The sequence below is a fragment of the Aythya ferina genome, assembly GCF_964211825.1.
Source record: "Aythya ferina genome assembly, contig: HAP1_SCAFFOLD_279, whole genome shotgun sequence".
Classification (NCBI taxonomy): Eukaryota; Metazoa; Chordata; class Aves; order Anseriformes; family Anatidae; genus Aythya; species Aythya ferina.
This window is the reverse complement of record NW_028181268.1, coordinates 33314-49107: the sequence shown is the minus strand read 5'-3', so window position 1 is coordinate 49107 and position 15794 is coordinate 33314. Positions and strand designations below refer to the sequence as shown.

Here is a 15794-nt window from a genome sequence, read left to right as displayed (position 1 = left end):
GCCAACACGGAACACTGCTAGGGCCTCATGATGAAATGCGGCCTTCTGTCTTACATACCCTTGGATAAGCACAAGTCCAAGAGAAACAGAGTGCTGATCTTGCAAAAGAATGGTGTTGAGAGAGGGTTTGAAGGGTAAACCTTGAGACTCGGGTCTGGGAGATACGAGAATGGGGGGAGGCTTTTTTGAGATAACTGCTGACTATTGCACGAGACACAACTTTCTGACATTCGGCCCAGAGCCTCCTAAATCAGGAGAGGGGGGAAGCTGAAGAACGACCGAAGGACAAAGCCTGGGAGGAAGACTACGAGCCTTCGGTACGGGCGACCCCCAGAGGTGTAATACACAATAAATGTTTGTTCATTGTCTTTTGTATTATAAAAACAAGGAGTTCCGTTTGAGGAGCGGGAGTTGCGAAAGCTCCCTGCTGAAGTAAGGAGCTGTATAATGCTTGGCTAGACACTATGAAAATTGTTTTGCTTAATGTAACAAAAAAGAGAACCCCCTCCCCTTCTCTCCTTCTGCATCTCAGTTGCCTCTTTTGTTCAAAGACCCTGCTGCAAAGTTCACGGAACCATCTCCTGATAAGTTGCTAAACTAGTGTATCAACATCCTGCCTTCCTATCTCACGCTGGGCCAACATGACCAAATAAAAACAGAAGTTGAACCACAATGCCGAGGAAGACTACGGCCTTCATCTTCACGACCACCAGAGGGACAGAGACGACCCCCTAGCAACAGTGCGCGCAGTCGCAGAATATACCAGGATGTGCTGCGTAATCCCGGAATTACCAAGATATAAAAAGGGACCCTGGCGGGGGTGAGGTGCGCGCCGTTGGCGGAGCCGAGACTCCCCGGCCGCCCAGCGCTGTTTTGCTTGCTGTTGCTTACTCAAGAAATTCCTTTCTATTATCAATGCAATGCTCTCTGAAAATTAATTAAGGGGGCAACTTATAACAAGCCTGATCACACAGGAGGTCCTGTCCGTGCTTTGGTGAGCATTTCTTTTCATCCCCTGAATGGCAAAAAGTCACACAGACTAGCGCAGACAAGGCGCTGCATTCAAGAGAAGCGACACAAGCAGTCTGGCTGTGCTCTTTATTTTCCATTCAGGGGTGGAAAGCGGGAGAGCTTCCCAGCCCCTTTGCTCTGAGCTCCGCTGCTGCCGTCCTCATTCCCGGCACCTTCCCCTCCGTTGCGGTACCAGCATCTAGCGCTAGGGAGTCAAAAGGAAAAGAGGATGATCAGGTTGTGTACAGGCTGAAGGCAGAGAAATCCTGCAGGCTTAGCTCGGGCCGTGCACGTAGGGGTCTGCTTCCCCTGCAGCTTCAAGGTTGCCGTCAGGTGCGACGGATGCCTCGTGCCCAAGCTCATGACAAGGTCCCCAGGGGTGCAGCTCATCAGCCTGGGGCTGAGGCAGGGGGAGCGGAGGGCCCCGGAACGGCCTCTCTGTCCCAGTGCTGCCCCCAGGGAAGGACGGGCCTTGCAGCAGCGGGAAGCACCGTCCCTGTCTGGAGATACTTACCAGGGGAGCCACAGCTGCTCTTGCCGCAGCCGCTTTTCCTCCGCAACAGTTTCGAACATCTTTTGTCGACGGCGATGCGGCTCCAGCCTGTTCAAAACTTGCAGTGCTCGTGGGGAAAGGTGGCTGCAACAGCAGGAGGAAGGGATCCCTCAGCCTCTGCCAGACGCCCCTTCTGCCTCTCCCCTCTTCCAGACCCTGCACCCACCCTGCCACGTGCACCCACCCTTTCGCCCTGTGATGAGTTTTAGGCCTTGGCGGTAACCAAGGTCCTGCCCGCTTTAGGAGAAAGCCAAGGGTGTCACAGGCAACCCCAGGACCCAGGGACCGGGCTGCTGGACATCTCCTGACATCGCTCAGCAGCTACTCGAGTGCCCCAGCACGTGAACGCAGCCGGCACACACTTACTCGAGCCTGTCCAGCTGGGCTGGTGCTCTCCACTCCTCTTCTGGGGTAGGGGTCGGAGCCTTCCTCCACCTCCTCCTGACCTCCTTGCTCTTGGGCTGGGCTGGGGGATGGGGAACCCAATCGTGTTGAGTGGTGACCTGGTGCAAGGAGAAGAGGCTCTCATCAGACAGGACTGGACACACGGGTGCTGTTTCCCAGAGGACCCCCGGAAAGGACCCTGCAGCAGGAGCTGGGAAGCAGGCGACTCGGCACTGCCGGCCCACGTCTGGCTGCTGCTTTGACCCCTCGCTTTCTGCTGACAGCCTCTCTTGCCCGCACAGGGAGGAGCGGGCAAAGCCCTGCCCTGCGCCCTGGTGCCCGTCCTGCTCCCACCACCCTGGGACCTGCCCCCCTCGGAGCCCTGGCGGGGAGGAGCGCTGCTGTTCTCAGCGGTGTTGGTCACTGCCCGTACCTGGAGTGTCTGATGGTCCTCCCCCCGAGACCAGGCTTCCCAAGCAGCCATTTCTGCCCGGGCTTGCTGTATTCGCTCTCGGTACAAGGGCCAAGAGCTCTTTTTTTGGTCCCACTGCGAGGACAGGTTCCAGGCCTCCTGGAGGAAAACAAACAGAAAACACAACAGCAGACAGGATTGGTCTCAGCTGTTGGACCGAAGACCTCTGCCATCACAGACCCAGAAAGCCCTCATTCCTTTTCCATCCCCCTGGTCCAAATGAAGCGGCTCATGGCAACACGGGAGGCAGCAAGAGGCAGGGAAAGTGTCTCCCGAGGAAGAGGAGAAGGAGGTAACAAGCGTGAAAATGAACGCAGCCCAAGGGTCTGGCTTGGGATCGCTCCACACAAAGAGGCTTTAGTACAGTGCCAAACCGCGTGGTCATTGCAGCAAGGCAGAGCAGGTACCTGCGCCAATCTGCGAGAGGCTTCGGGAGCAGGGAGCGCAGTGCTGGTGGACTCGGCTCGAGGAGCTGGTTCCTGCCCGTCTGTCTTCGTCCTGGGGGAGCTGCCTGGACACGGGGGGAGCACACTGCAAACAGACACCGGGAGGCTGCATGAGCCCGGGGGAATTCGGTCTCCAGTCCGCGCTCGCAAGCTGCGTCAGCCTCTGCAGCAGACGGCAGTTCCGCAGCGAATGGGTGTGGGACTGGCCGTGTTCGCTTCAGCAGAGACGGAGAGAGCCAACCGCCAAGCTGTGGCACCAGCTGCCTTCAGGAAGGCTCGGGATGCCCGTATCCAGGCCCTTTGTGGTGGCAGGAGGAGAGGAGCAGTGTCTTGTGCAAGGACAGGATCCTAGAGACACCAGTACGGCCCACCCGGGCTTATGGGTGGAAAGCAGATTATCTTATCTATATTATTATTAGCTGGGGAGCCAGCGACATCGGAGAACGCCATCAGGGAAGGAGGGCAGGCATGCCACCTCCCTCCCTCGGCACTCTCTTGTGTCTGCCATGAAGTCTGGCATATTTTTGGGAAAAAATGCCTGAAAGAAACGTTTCCACCTGCTATCACAGCTCCTTAGGCTGGAAGAAGCTGCAGGGGAGCTGGAAGAAACTGCAGGGGACGTTTGCTCCCACAGACAAAAAGACGGACTCCGTTGCAATGTGGGGGTCTCCTGAAGGGACAAGAGCTTCTGCAACAAGGCTCTGCATCCAGCTCCCCCAAGGATCAGGGCCCTGCTGGAAAATGAAGCTGGCGTGCCAGTCTCAGGCAAACGTGCTGCACGCTTGCCATCCGTGGAGAGAGCGGCTGCCTCCGGGACGGGTGTCAGGAGCCTTTCTGGTGGGTCCAAAGGGGACATCTCTCCTGTGTGGCTGCAAGTGGCTCCTTCCTCCTTTCCCCCAAGGGTCTCACCTGGTGGAAGGCTTCTTCTCCAGATCTTGCTGCCTCGTGTCTGGCTCCCAGCTTCTCACCGTGGGGAGGGAAAGCTTCCGCAGCTTGCCAGTACGGAACAATGAAACTAGGAAAGGAGGAAGCTCTTCAGAGCAGCCGCATGGGCACTGCCTTTTAAGCTGGTTGCAGTCAGCCAGCGTGGGGCAGGGACCACCCCCAGACAGCACGGACCCTTACCTCTTCTCATCCTGTACTCTCCTGCAGCTTCCTGCTGCGAGCTGGACGGCACTTTGGCCTCTGGCCTTGTCCTCACAGTCAGATGAAACCTGGCAAACAAAAGAGGACACGGGCTTGAAGAAGGCTGGCCTCCTACCCGTTGCAGCTTGCTGGCAGTAATCCTCCTGGTGTTGCACGGGGCATGGCATCCCTTTTAAGTCACGTTCACGCATGGGGTTTGTTGTCAAGCTTCCCGCAACACCAGAAAAGGTAGCCTAAATTCCCAGCAGCACGGGCACAAGAAGCACAACCGCAATGCCCCTCCTCTCCAGGTGAAGACACTCGTAGCCAAAAGTCAGCCTCAGTTAACCAGGACCCAGTCTCTCCAGGATTTAGCCCCGACTGGATGCTGAGCGTGGAGACCCGACCGCGCACCTTCCAAAGGAGGAGGTGGGAAGCCAAGGGCTGCGGAGGAAATGCACTCACCTTGGGAACATCTGGATCTCATGAGCGGTGGTCTCTCCACTCGAGGCAGTCGGGTGTGTCCGCCATATTCTCTGCAAAGAGACACAGACCTGCTGGTTGGGGTTCTGAGGCAGTTTTCTCAGGGCCCTCATTGACAGGAAGCAAACCTGTCTCCCAAGCCAAAAGAAAGCCTTCTCTCCAAAACCCTCCTCCAAAGCCTCTTCCATCAACCTTTGTTCTGCTCTGGAGGAGCATGGCAGAATATCGAGGCTGTACAGTAACGCTGCCAGGCCTTTTGCAGGGGCCAGCATCCAGACGCTCAGAAGAGCTCATGGAGAAAGCAGCTAAAGGGGCAGGCGTGGGGAAAGGCACCTGACTGGCCTGCCGTGTCCAGGCTGGCCAACAGCGGTCGGATTGATCACCCTTCCACAGGATTCCCAAAGAAATTGAAGTAGCCCTCAAAACATCACCAACTTACACTGTGGAGCACTGCAAAGAGGTCCGCAGCGCTCTCCAGACGTTTAACACAGTCCGGATAAAACTTCATGCACAGGAAATCATCTTCGCACGTCAAAACACCGATGTCCCTGAAGGCAAAGGGGACGTGCTCCTTGTTCCTCAGGAGGCAACAGTACAAGACGATGGTCTCCTTCACACACTCCTGCACCATGTACGGTGGTAAGGAGGTGGCTTCTGCTAGCTGCAGGTAGTTCAGCTGCTTCACCTTGATGTCATCTGCAAGGAGAAGCAACATCCTCAGCAACAAATCCTTACGGACATGGGGCAGGAAGAGGGGGGCTGCTGCCTTCTCACCAGGGAGGATCTCAGGGGGACAGTACATGTCCTCCACCCACGCCTCATCAATGTCCAGCTGGAAGAACGGTTTGCGAATCAAGAACTGCTTTTGCTTCACATGGAATTCCTCTTGGAGAACCGCAAAGGTCCCGAGTTGCGCAACCTGAATAGCCTGCACACAGACAAGACAGAAAGGCTGACAGGGGAGTTCTTGAGAGACGGGAAAAGGGATGACTGTCAGAGCAGGGGGACACTGCTCTGTGCCCTGCCCGCTCCTGAGGGACAATGGGGCAAGGTGGGGCACTTTGGAAAGCTTTGGAGAAGAGCCGCATCCTCCGTTTCTTTCATCACCCCCCTCCCAGGATTTGCCACCATCCCTTGGCTAGGGAACAGCCCAGAGGTTCCCAGCACACAGCTTAGGCCTGGGACTGATTCCCTAGGCCTAGGCCTAAACACACGGCTTAGGCCTGGGACTGATTCCCTAGGCCTAGGCCTAAACACACGGCTTAGGCCTGGGACTGATTATCCTAGGCACGGACCCAGGATATTCCCCCATCTCTCTGCTCGCCCTCTCCACTCAGGCCCCAGGGAAGAGTGAAGCCCTAGGGTGTGCCAAACCCCCGAGAAGCAGAGCAGATCTGGCCTTGGTTTCTCTCCCAGCTGGCCAGCAAGCTGCTCCGGGCACCCTGGGCAGTCTCAGTGTAGGGTAGGAATTGCTCTGCAGGGCCCAGGACACCAGCCCACCTTATCCTTCTCCAGCGCTTCCAGAATTTGTGCAGATACAGCATCCCAGACAGCCTCAGTCTCTGGAAAGCAAGGAAAAGACAGGTCAGGCTCCAGGCCAGCCAGCTCACCACCTCTTGGCAAGCACCGCACCCAGGCGAGGACACATGCAGGCATATGCGAGCCCCCCCAGAAAAACACCATGCGGGCATTCCTGGGACATTCCTGAGAGGCCTGTGGGAGCTGCAGGCCACACCAGTCTCTGGGACACCAGAGGTCTTTCCTCCCAGAGCCAGATCCCAAAGAGGCAGCAGCTCCCAGGGAAACCTGGCCCTGGATTGTCCCCATCACAAGGAGGCTGAGCCATGCCCAGAGGAGCCCTGGGGCTCAGAACAGGACCCATCATCAGGAACCAGGGGTCCTGGCTGCCCCATTGTCCCCTGAGCCCAGCAGGACCCTCAGGCAGGGCTCTCGCAGCAGCCACCAGCTCTGTCCAGCACCACCACCACCCCCCAGCCCAGGACATGCAGCTTTGGACAGCTGACAGCCCCTGGGCCACCCTGTGGGAAGGGACTCCTGACACCCTTACCTTTGGGGGAGAGGCGTAGGAGCACTGGGAACTGGGAAACCAAATCAGGGTCGATGGTCACCCTCCAGCAGCCCTCCATCTCGCTTGCTGCTGGCCCTCAGCTCAGGACAAGGGATGCCCGCCCTGGCTCTTCAACCACAGCTCCTCTGCAAGGTGCGCCTGCTCCTCCGCCCGTCAGCGAGGGTCGCCCAGTGCAAGCTTGCTGCCTGCTAACCACACTCCTGGCCACAGAAGGACAGCGCTGGGGAGCACCCAAGCAGTGCCCAGCACGGACCAGGCCTTGCAGGGAAGTGCCAGCACTGCCGCTGCTCCAGTGCTTATATGCTGGTGATGCAGTCCATCCTTTTGTGACATCATCACGTGTCCTAATAAGCCTTATGACGTCAGCAGCATGGAGATGGCACAGCTCACGAGACAGACGAGAGATTTCCCTTCCTGTCCTGAGAAACAGTCACCTCCCTTCTGCCCAGTTCATTCCTAGCGGTTCCTGGCCCATCCACCAGGAGCATCTCCAAATGCTGACAAAGGCCACGGAATAAAGGAAGTGGAGTGCTGGAGAAGTCCCTGCTGTGTTCCTGCCCCAACACGCCTCTGCTTTTCCAGGAAGGTGGGGTTTGAGGCTTGTCCTAGGGCTGGGCCTTTTGCAAAAGACAGAGTAAAACCTGTCTTCAGAGCACTGAAGTTTCTTGACACGCTTTGCCTGAGTCTTGAGAGTATGATTCATTCTGTCCACTCTGCCACTAGACTGGGGTCTGTAAGGGCTATGCGGATCCCAACCAATCCCTAATAGTCTGCTTCTTTCAGTAACTGCCTTGGCTATCAATTGTGGACCTCTGTCCGATGGCGTTCCCAAAGGTGCCCCAAATCTCGGAATTCTTTCTTTTACCACAGCTTGTACTACTTCTCTCGCCTTCCTGGTACGACACGGAAAGGCCTCAGGCCAGCCTGCAGACGAGTCCACGAGGACTAACAAATACTTCAGCCCCCCTTTTCTAGGCAGTTCGCTAAAGTCAATCTGCCAATACTCTCCAGGTGCCTGCCCCTCAGCAGTGGATTTTTGTGTGTTTAGTGGATTATTTCTCCAACATATGTCACGCCTTTCTGTGACTGAGCGAGGAGCCTCCACCATGTTCCTGCGTATAAATGAGAGGGGTTTTGCCTCTCGGCAGAAGCCGTCCCCAGGCTCTCAGCATATTTAAGCAGCTACAGCTGCTTTTCTTTGTCTGAGACCCAGTCTCAGCTGATGAGGAAGTAATGGGACCAGCAAACCTTTCTGGCTGCAGCAGCTCGGGCCTGGCTGCCCTGGCCCTGCGGCAGGAGGAGCTGCCTGAAGACCCCCAGGGATGGCACAGAGGGGCTGCAAAGGGACTGCAGGCATTTACCTCCGACCACAAGGTCAGCCTGACTGGCTCTGCTCTGACCCTCACCCACAAGGGCTCCCCCACTCTGCTGCCCATCCCATAGAGGAGCTCCAAGCATCCAGACAGATCCTTCACATGGAGGGCAACCCCCTGTTGATCACCCCTGCCTGTCTCTTCTGGACCATCTGCCCCCATCCAGCACAGCACCCCAAGCTGAGGGACCTGTCCCCCCACACCTCAGCAGCTCTGCCATCAATGTCCCAGCCCTGTGACAGCAGGCGGGGATCCAGCTCCTCCTGCCTGTGCCCCAGGCTGAGGGCATTGGGGCACATCTGGGCTGCAGCACCTCAGCTGTGGCACAAGGGCCAAACTCAGGCTTGTCCCAGACCTTGTGCCAAGAGCCTGGGCATGAAGAGGCTTTCCTTCAGAGCAGATATGCTGCTGTGGATGGCAGATGGCCATACGAAGATGAAATGAGGGGTCTGAAGCACAGTATGCCCTGGTGTTCCTGAGGCCAGAAGGAAACAGGCCTGGGCTGTGCTGCCCTGACAGCAGAGGGCCTTTGTGGTGTTGGTGCAGCCCTGAGGGCCCGTGCTGGAGCTGGGGCTGATCTCCAGGCAGGAGAAGGGGCTGCTGATTTCCCTTGATTTCCTCCATTTCCATTAATGATCCTGGAGATGAGACAAGGCGCTCACCTGCAGCTGCCCATGTTATTCACACCTAAACTGAGTGCAGAGGAATCCCAGGTCCCGTGGGTTTGTGGCAGGCATGAGAGGGATCTGAGTCCCATTCCAGCCCCAGGACAAAAACCCAGCATGAGATGTTTTAACTGACTCTGCTGAATCCTTTCCTTAAGCAGGGGGTTAAAGGAGCTACTTCTATGACCTTATCTGGGTGTCCCACCATCAGCTGATGTGAGAAGAGGTGATTGGTACAGATAATTGTTTTTTGGGCTAGGAGAAATGATCCTGCTGTCAAGAAGTGTGTCTGCCCAGGTGAGGGCTGGAGCCCCAGGGATCCCTTCAGGCTGTTTGCCAGCAGGTTCCCCTGCAGCCCCAGGGCCATGTGCAGGGAGCCTGGTGGGGGGCAGAGCAAGGGAGGCCTTGGGCTGGGCCTCTGCTGCTGAGCTGGGCCGGGCTCCTGGGCCCAAGGGGAGCTCGTGGCAAGCGGGCAGCGCTGCAGAGAGACAGCTCTGCCCAGGAGCAGCTCCTCTGCACAGCGCAGCAGGGCTGGGGGCACTGCCTGCAGAGACACAGTGCTTAAAGGCAGGCAGCAGTGGCAGCATGCCCAGAGCTCACCGGGGGAGAAGACTTCCCAGCCCTGCAGCTGGTAAGTCTGTGGCTGGAGGGCAATGCAGCCGCAGTTCGTGGAGGCAGGAGAAGCCGGGGGTGCAGGCAGGGGTGTCCAGGGCTGTGGTGCAGAGCAGGGTCCCTGCTGTGCCCCAGGGGCTGTGTGGCGGGGCAGGGCCTCTGCCGCCTGCCAGGCTCAGCACTCAGCCTGCCCGCGGAGCTGCCCAGGGCGCTGCAGGGAGACTGCAGGCAGGAGGTGTTGGGAAAAAGACCCAGCTGCAGGCAGGGCCAGCTGCAGGCAGCAGAGCCATGGGCAGGGAGTGAGAGGGAGCTGCTCCCAGAAAGTCAGTGGCAGAGCGATTTGGGCACCTCCGTGCCATCCCTGCACTGCTGATGCCTTCCACAGTACAACCCTTGGTCTCTTCCCCTTCCCCAGCATAGACCACTAGAGATATTTGCATGGGAATTTGTTCATGACATGCCTTTGGAGTCAGTGGTATAGGGGATAACTCAGATGAAGCTAAGGTACGGATGCTGCATGTTACATAATGCAGATACATTAAAGGAGGAAAAGCCTCCATGTCCCCTCATGACAAGTAGGGTTGTGGAAATGCTGTGTGTGGGGCTGTGAATGAGATCACTCTGTCTTCAGGTCTCCCCATTTTTAGAGCATTCAAAACTTTTCCTGCAAGGGTTCTACTGGGCTGCACGCTGCCCCCCTCCAGGGCACAGCTCTGCCATAGCAGCTCTGTGCTATGCATGGAGAACACACCTACAGGCTAAGGGCGTGTTAATGCTGCTGGATATCAATATGTGGTAGCTGCAGTGATCCTCTGTAACCCTTGCTAGGTGTGGAGAACTGAGATTGTCCTCAAGAGGTGAGGAGATTGGAGTTTTGCATTTCAAAACTGGATTCCTCTGTTCTGTCCCAATTCTTCTCAGGGGAACACCTGAGCATGATATCTTCTAAACCAAAGCGGTGCGAGCCGGGGACAGCTGTGACCAGGACTGAGGGACAGGATGGCTGCCCTCACTCTGCTCTAAGGGATAGAGCGCTTCCATCTCTGAACACACAAGATTTCATTTGGAGTGCAGCAGAAACACCAAGGACTTCCAGAGGTCCCTGCTCCCAGCAGCAACCTCTGGTAGCACCAACCACAACTCTAGCAAGGCAGCTGCAGCAGAGGTTTTCCTGAAAGGACAGCATCACTTTTGAGGTTTAAAAAAGAAATAAAAGACATTTTGCTCACAGAATACAGCCTAACATTTTTCTGCATTTTCCTCCTCAGACTGGTCCCCGTGCCCAGAGGAATCAAATGCCCAACAGCAGCTCCATCACAGAGTTCGTCCCCCTGCCATTCGCAGACACTCGGGAGTTGCAGCTCCTGCACTTTGCGCTCTTCCTGGGCATCTACCTGGCTGCCCTCCTGGGCAACGGCCTCATTCTCACTGCCATAGCCTTCAACCACCGCCTCCACACCCCCATGTACTTCTTCCTCCTCAACCTCGCCCTCCTCGACCTGGGCTGCATCTCCACCACTGTCCCCAAAGCCATGGCCAATTCCCTCTGGGACACCAGGGCCATCTCCTACACAGGATGTGCTGCACAGGTCTTTCTGTTTCTTTTCTTGATATCAGCAGAGATTTTTCTTCTCACCATCATGGCCTAAGACCGCTACGTTGCCGTCTGCAAGCCCCTGCACTACGGGAGCCTCCTGGGCAGCAGAGCTTGTGCCCAGATGGCAGCAGCTGCCTGGGGCAGTGGGGCTGTCTATGCTCTGCTGCACACAGCCAATACATTTTCCCTGCCCCTCTGCGGAGGAAATGCTGTGGACCAGTTCTTCTGTGAAGTCCCCCAGATCCTCAAGCTCTCCTGCTCACAGTCCTACCTCAGGCATGTTTGGGTACTTATGATTGGTGTCCCTTTAGCATCCATGTGCTTTTTTTTCATTCTTTTTTCCTATGTGCAGGTCTTCAGGGCCGTGCTGAGGATGCCCTCAGAGCAGGGCCGGCACAAAGCCTTTTCCACGTGCCTCCCTCACCTGTTTGTGGTCTCCCTGTTTCTCAGCACTGCCATGTTTGCCTACCTGAAGCCTCCCTCCATCTGTTCACCTTCCCTGAACCTGATGATGGCAGTTCTGTACTCAGTGGTACCCCCAACAGTGAACCCCCTCATCTACAGCATGAGAAACAAGGAGCTCAGGAGTGCTATTAGGAAACTGATTCCGTGGATTTTTTTTAAGATTCATAATTTTTTCCTCTTTCTCCACAAATGACTTCCTTTTTTTTTTCCCTTGCAGGCCTGATAATTACTTTCATTCTCATTATGTTATAATAATCTTCAGTGTCATTTCTATTTGTTACAATCCTACAAAGGTATTTTATTCATCCTGCATCTCCTGAGTATTAAACTGCTCTGTTTACTCTGCACATCCTTTGCCTCCCTGCGCGCCAGCACTGTACATCAGCACTGACTCTCTCTTAGCATCTCCTTAATTAAACAGCATCTCTCCAATGCACTGCCTGAAATCCTGCCTCTTCTTTCAAAGCTGGTGTCGCGTTAAGGGGTGTAGCTGATTAACCGTTACGGGCCCGGTCAGATTCAGGATACTGAACCAGTCGGACATTCACCAAAAACACATTAACCGCCTGGGGGTCCAGTCAGACATTCACCAAAAACGCATTAACGGCCTGGGGGTCCGTTCAGACATTCACCAAAAACGCATTAACCATCTGGGGGTCCGCTCGGACATTCACCAAAAATGCATTAACCGCCTGGGGGTCTGGTTAGATTCAGAACACTGAACTATCACGGATAACCACCCTCACCCTCGTTGCACTCAATGAGAGTTATCACAATGCAATCAAGTATGGTTTATTACAGCAACAGATAATCAGGTTCTTTTGGATTGCCGGTGATAGTGACTGTCTGCAAAAGCAAGCTAGTATGCATAAAATACACAGGTGTTATAGGTGTTACAGATGTTATAGATGTTATAGATTTTGCAGGTATTACAGATGTTATAGATGTTACAGGTGTTATAAACGCGTTAAAAAGGATCAGAGACTCTATAGAGATTTATAAGCAAGTATTTAGATCTCACCCAAAGGCGTCCCAATGGGGGGGAAGAGAGGCTCAGCCCGTCGACTGATCCCAGGAGTCAGGAGGTCCTAAGGATGTTGTCCTCGGGATGGTATCTCCCCTGACGGTGGTATCTTCCCTAACATCCCCTTTCTCTTGGGCCAATTTATATTATTTTCTATCTTTTAGGTGGAGCTTGAGTGGCTCTAGTCAAGCATATCTTACTTATGATTGGTGTAAAGTTTTCCCGTCTCCGTTTAAAGTAATAGGCTCCGAGGAATTCAGAGCGCATGCTCAGTGAGGGGTGGTCGCACCTTGGAGGCGGGTAGCTTTTGGGATGGAGGTGTGTTTTGGTATTATAATGATATTATAATGAGCAAAAAGTACACTAGGGTACAGCATTTGTCAAAACATGACAGGTCTTTGGCTTAGGGTGGCAAAAAGTGCAGCTTTGTGCACAAGAACAATCGAGGTCCCATCTGATTACAGAGCCTAGCCGTGGTGTCTCCACTCCACTCTACGCTCCGTGCTGTTCCTTAGAGCTAGCACACCAAGTTTCCCCAGCGCGATAGCATCTAAGGCTGGGAGCCTAGGGAACGCTCAGATAAAGCAGTTATGCCCTACCCTGAAAGCCTCTTCAATGCTGTACCTTTTCCTTAAAAATGTGAATGTTAGTTTTATTTTCCTAGTTACTTCAGGCATTTACACCACAGCTGGTACCAGCAATAGGTATGAGCAGTGTGGTGGTTTCTCACTGATGGGGAGCTAATATACTACTCTTTCACTCTGGCTTCTGAAAATAACAGACAGAGAAAATAGAGTCAAAGAGGTCTCCAGTGTTTATTCAAGGAACAGGCAGATCACTCATCAATTGCTGTTACGGGCTTAACACACTTTGTAGAGAGATTACGATGATTTGTCGAGCATTGCTAACAGGCTGGATCCATAGCCGCAGCCCCATAGAATCATTAAGGTTGGAAAAGCAGGCGCTGATGTGCTGAAGGCAGAGCAAGGGGTGACAACAGCCAACCCCCTGATGGTATAAAAGCAGTCCCTAGGGAGCGACCCAGGACAGACTTTGGCAGTTAGTGCAGGCAGTTTGCGTGGGGCAGTTCAGGCAGGGCAGGGAGGAGTGTGGGGAGGATCCTCTCCTCCCTTTCCCACCTCCGTTTCTCTTCCTTTCCTCTCCTTGGGGATCTCTGCCTTTTAAACTTATAACTCACCACGGTGGGCACCCATCACAGTGGCTGGGCCGGGGCAGCAACACAAAATGAGGGGACACGGCCTCTCTGGGATCATGTGGGCACCCAGGTGGATCCCCTGAGGGGTGAAGTGGCAGTCCAGACTGGAGACCGCAGGGAGCTCCAGAATCTGGAGGCCTCTGGGTCCTGAGGGAAGAGAGGGCTGTCATGGGTGCAGATGTGCCCTGCTCATGGAACTGCTTGAGCAGATGGCTGGGCTGCAGTGAGAAAGCAGCAGCCTGAGGGGCTCCTTGGAGTGTCTGAGGGAGACGGCTAGGAGGTGTCAACCTGCCCCTTCTGAAGCCCAGCAGCCCCCTCCGAAGTCCCTGCAAGGGGTAGTAGTTGATCCAGCTGCTCAGCTGCAGGACAGAGGGCTCAATCACCCACAAGAGGAAAGGGGCTGGACCCTCCTCTCAGCTCGAAGCGGAAGGAGGCGTCTGCCCCCAACACCCATGGTGCCACCAACTCCCACAGTGTCCTTGGGTGATAGATTTGAGGCTCTTGGGCAAGAGAAAGGAAAAGGATGATGGTCTGGACAAGAGTTGTAACCCGGGCCCCAAGAAGCATGTCAAGGATGAGGGAAGTACCAAGCATAGGGAGCGGGGCTGGACGGGGTGCTGCATCAAAACCAGTGCCACAAAAAAAGGGTGGAGAGTCTTACTGATTGGAGACTCCTTGCTGGGGGGCACTGAGGCTCCTGTCTGCCGCCTGGATAACCTCTCCAGAGAGGTGTGTTGTCTGCCTGAAGCATGTGTCAGAGACGTTAGGAAGGCTCTGCCACAACTCATTAAACCAGAGGACTACTATTCTCTTATTGTCGTTCAGGCTGGGTCCCAGGAAGCTGCAACAAGAAAAATGAGTAACATTAAAAAGGACTTTGGGAAGGATGTTGAAGGGATCCGGCGTTCAGGCAGCGTTCTCATCTGTCTGCTCGATGGGTGACTGGGACCCAGAAAGAAGGAGAAGAACGGGACAGGTAAATGGCTAGCTGAGGGGGTGGTGTCCGGAGCAAGGCTTTAGGTATTTTGATTTTGGGCAGGCCTTTGAGAAGTCAGGTATGTGGGCTCCTGACAGACTTCAGCTCAGCAAGTGGGGTACAAGTATATTGGGGAGTGTTATATATGGAGTGGTAATTCGTGTTGAGAAAATGGTTGATGTTAATAAAGAAGGGCGAGATTTGGGAATGTGGCCATGGGGGTTGGAAAGCCCCGTGGTTGAGATAACATTAGACTCTTAACGACGAGGCCATCAGGAATATAAAAGAGTTTAGAGGGAACAAAGAAGGGTGATTCAGGAGACTCCAGGCAGTCTCCGGTTTCTTGTTCTCCAGCTGTTAAGGCATGGAAGTTTCTGGGTGTTTGCTGTTGTTGCTACATTCAAAATTGTTTGACCAATGAAAAGTTGTGTTGAAAAGAAATGCTGTGGAGACAAGGGTATAAGAGGGGAGCCTGCCCTCAAGATAAAAAAAAAAAAAAAAAAAAGAAAAGCAGCATAATGAAGTTACTTCAATAAAGAAGCAGGAAAAAGAAGCAAAGAGGAACAGGCTGGCAGGATGGAGACCAGGATGGGAACAGGCACTTTGATTGCCTTACGAAGATAGGTTTGGCCAGACTCAGTGAACTGCTCAGAGAAGCTCGTACAGAAAGTCGCTGGAAACAGGCACACTGGAGCTGGAGAGAAGCTGTAGCTGAGAGAAGCAGATCTGTGCACACAACTGCCTCTCACTGGTAAGCAGTTGCACATTATGGGGAATCATACGTCCTTAGGAACAAAGACTGTCCTGGTAGCCTTACAGCTTATTCTCGTTATTAATGATTGGACAGTTTATGAGCCTGAAATATGGGACCAAACTGAGGTCAAGGTGTGGGAGTCTGCAACTAAAAACGACAAGGTTGCAGTGGGATTGCTCGGCACGTGGCGAGCAATCTCTGAGGCCTTAAAGAGCCATGTGGGGCCACAATCACAAACGTGTGGCTTGCCAGAGAGTGAGGGAGCTGCGGGCTCCTTTACTGATCTGACTGCTACGCCATGGGCCCCTCTGCTGCTACAGCCATCGAAGGCTTTTGCTGTTATGCTCTCTGTTGACCTGAACGTGCCTTTTGACCCAGGCCTATTGGCCTTGAAAAGGGGATGGATATGCTTTTCTTCGATCCGGGAAGAACAGGATACATAAAGCCTGAAGACCGAGTTGCTTGACGACTTAAAGCGAGACATATTGTTCAAAGGGAATGGAAAATGGAGACTTGTATGTAATCAAGAAAAGGAGTGAAAAATGGAGC

The 15794-nt window shown here is 54.4% G+C and overlaps 2 protein-coding genes and 1 pseudogene across 3 annotated transcripts in view; 2 read left to right on the top strand and 1 right to left on the bottom strand.

The window, feature by feature from the left end:
* The window catches only part of LOC311429063 (uncharacterized protein), a 70586-nt gene that overhangs the window by 40113 nt on the left and 14679 nt on the right, over positions 1 to 15794 (top strand). The window lies entirely within an intron of this gene.
* On the bottom strand, positions 578 to 5013 carry LOC311429062 (uncharacterized protein). Its single transcript, XM_084540210.1, has 9 exons — positions 4914 to 5013; positions 4457 to 4527; positions 3992 to 4080; positions 3776 to 3881; positions 2828 to 2951; positions 2382 to 2519; positions 1931 to 2067; positions 1526 to 1648; positions 578 to 1216 (listed from the first exon to the last, which is right to left on the bottom strand). The coding sequence occupies exons 1-9, from the start codon at positions 4980 to 4982 to the stop codon at positions 1099 to 1101; spliced, it is 975 nt and encodes a 324-aa protein (XP_084396336.1). The 5' UTR covers positions 4983 to 5013; the 3' UTR covers positions 578 to 1098.
* Positions 10509 to 11486, top strand: LOC311429073 (olfactory receptor 14C36-like; annotated as a pseudogene). Its single transcript has one exon. The product of its transcript is annotated as an olfactory receptor 14C36-like (transcript).

Coding starts and splice junctions, on each gene's coding strand:
- LOC311429062 (XM_084540210.1), bottom strand. CDS start 4,982: ATGAAGTTTTATCCGGACTGTGTTAAACGTCTGGAGAGCGCTGCGGAC. Junction 4,081..4,456: donor GAGATCCAGATGTTCCCAAG/GTGAGTGCATTT, acceptor TTTGTTTGCCAG/GTTTCATCTGACTGTGAGGA. Junction 3,882..3,991: donor AGAGTACAGGATGAGAAGAG/GTAAGGGTCCGT, acceptor CTCCTTTCCTAG/TTTCATTGTTCCGTACTGGC.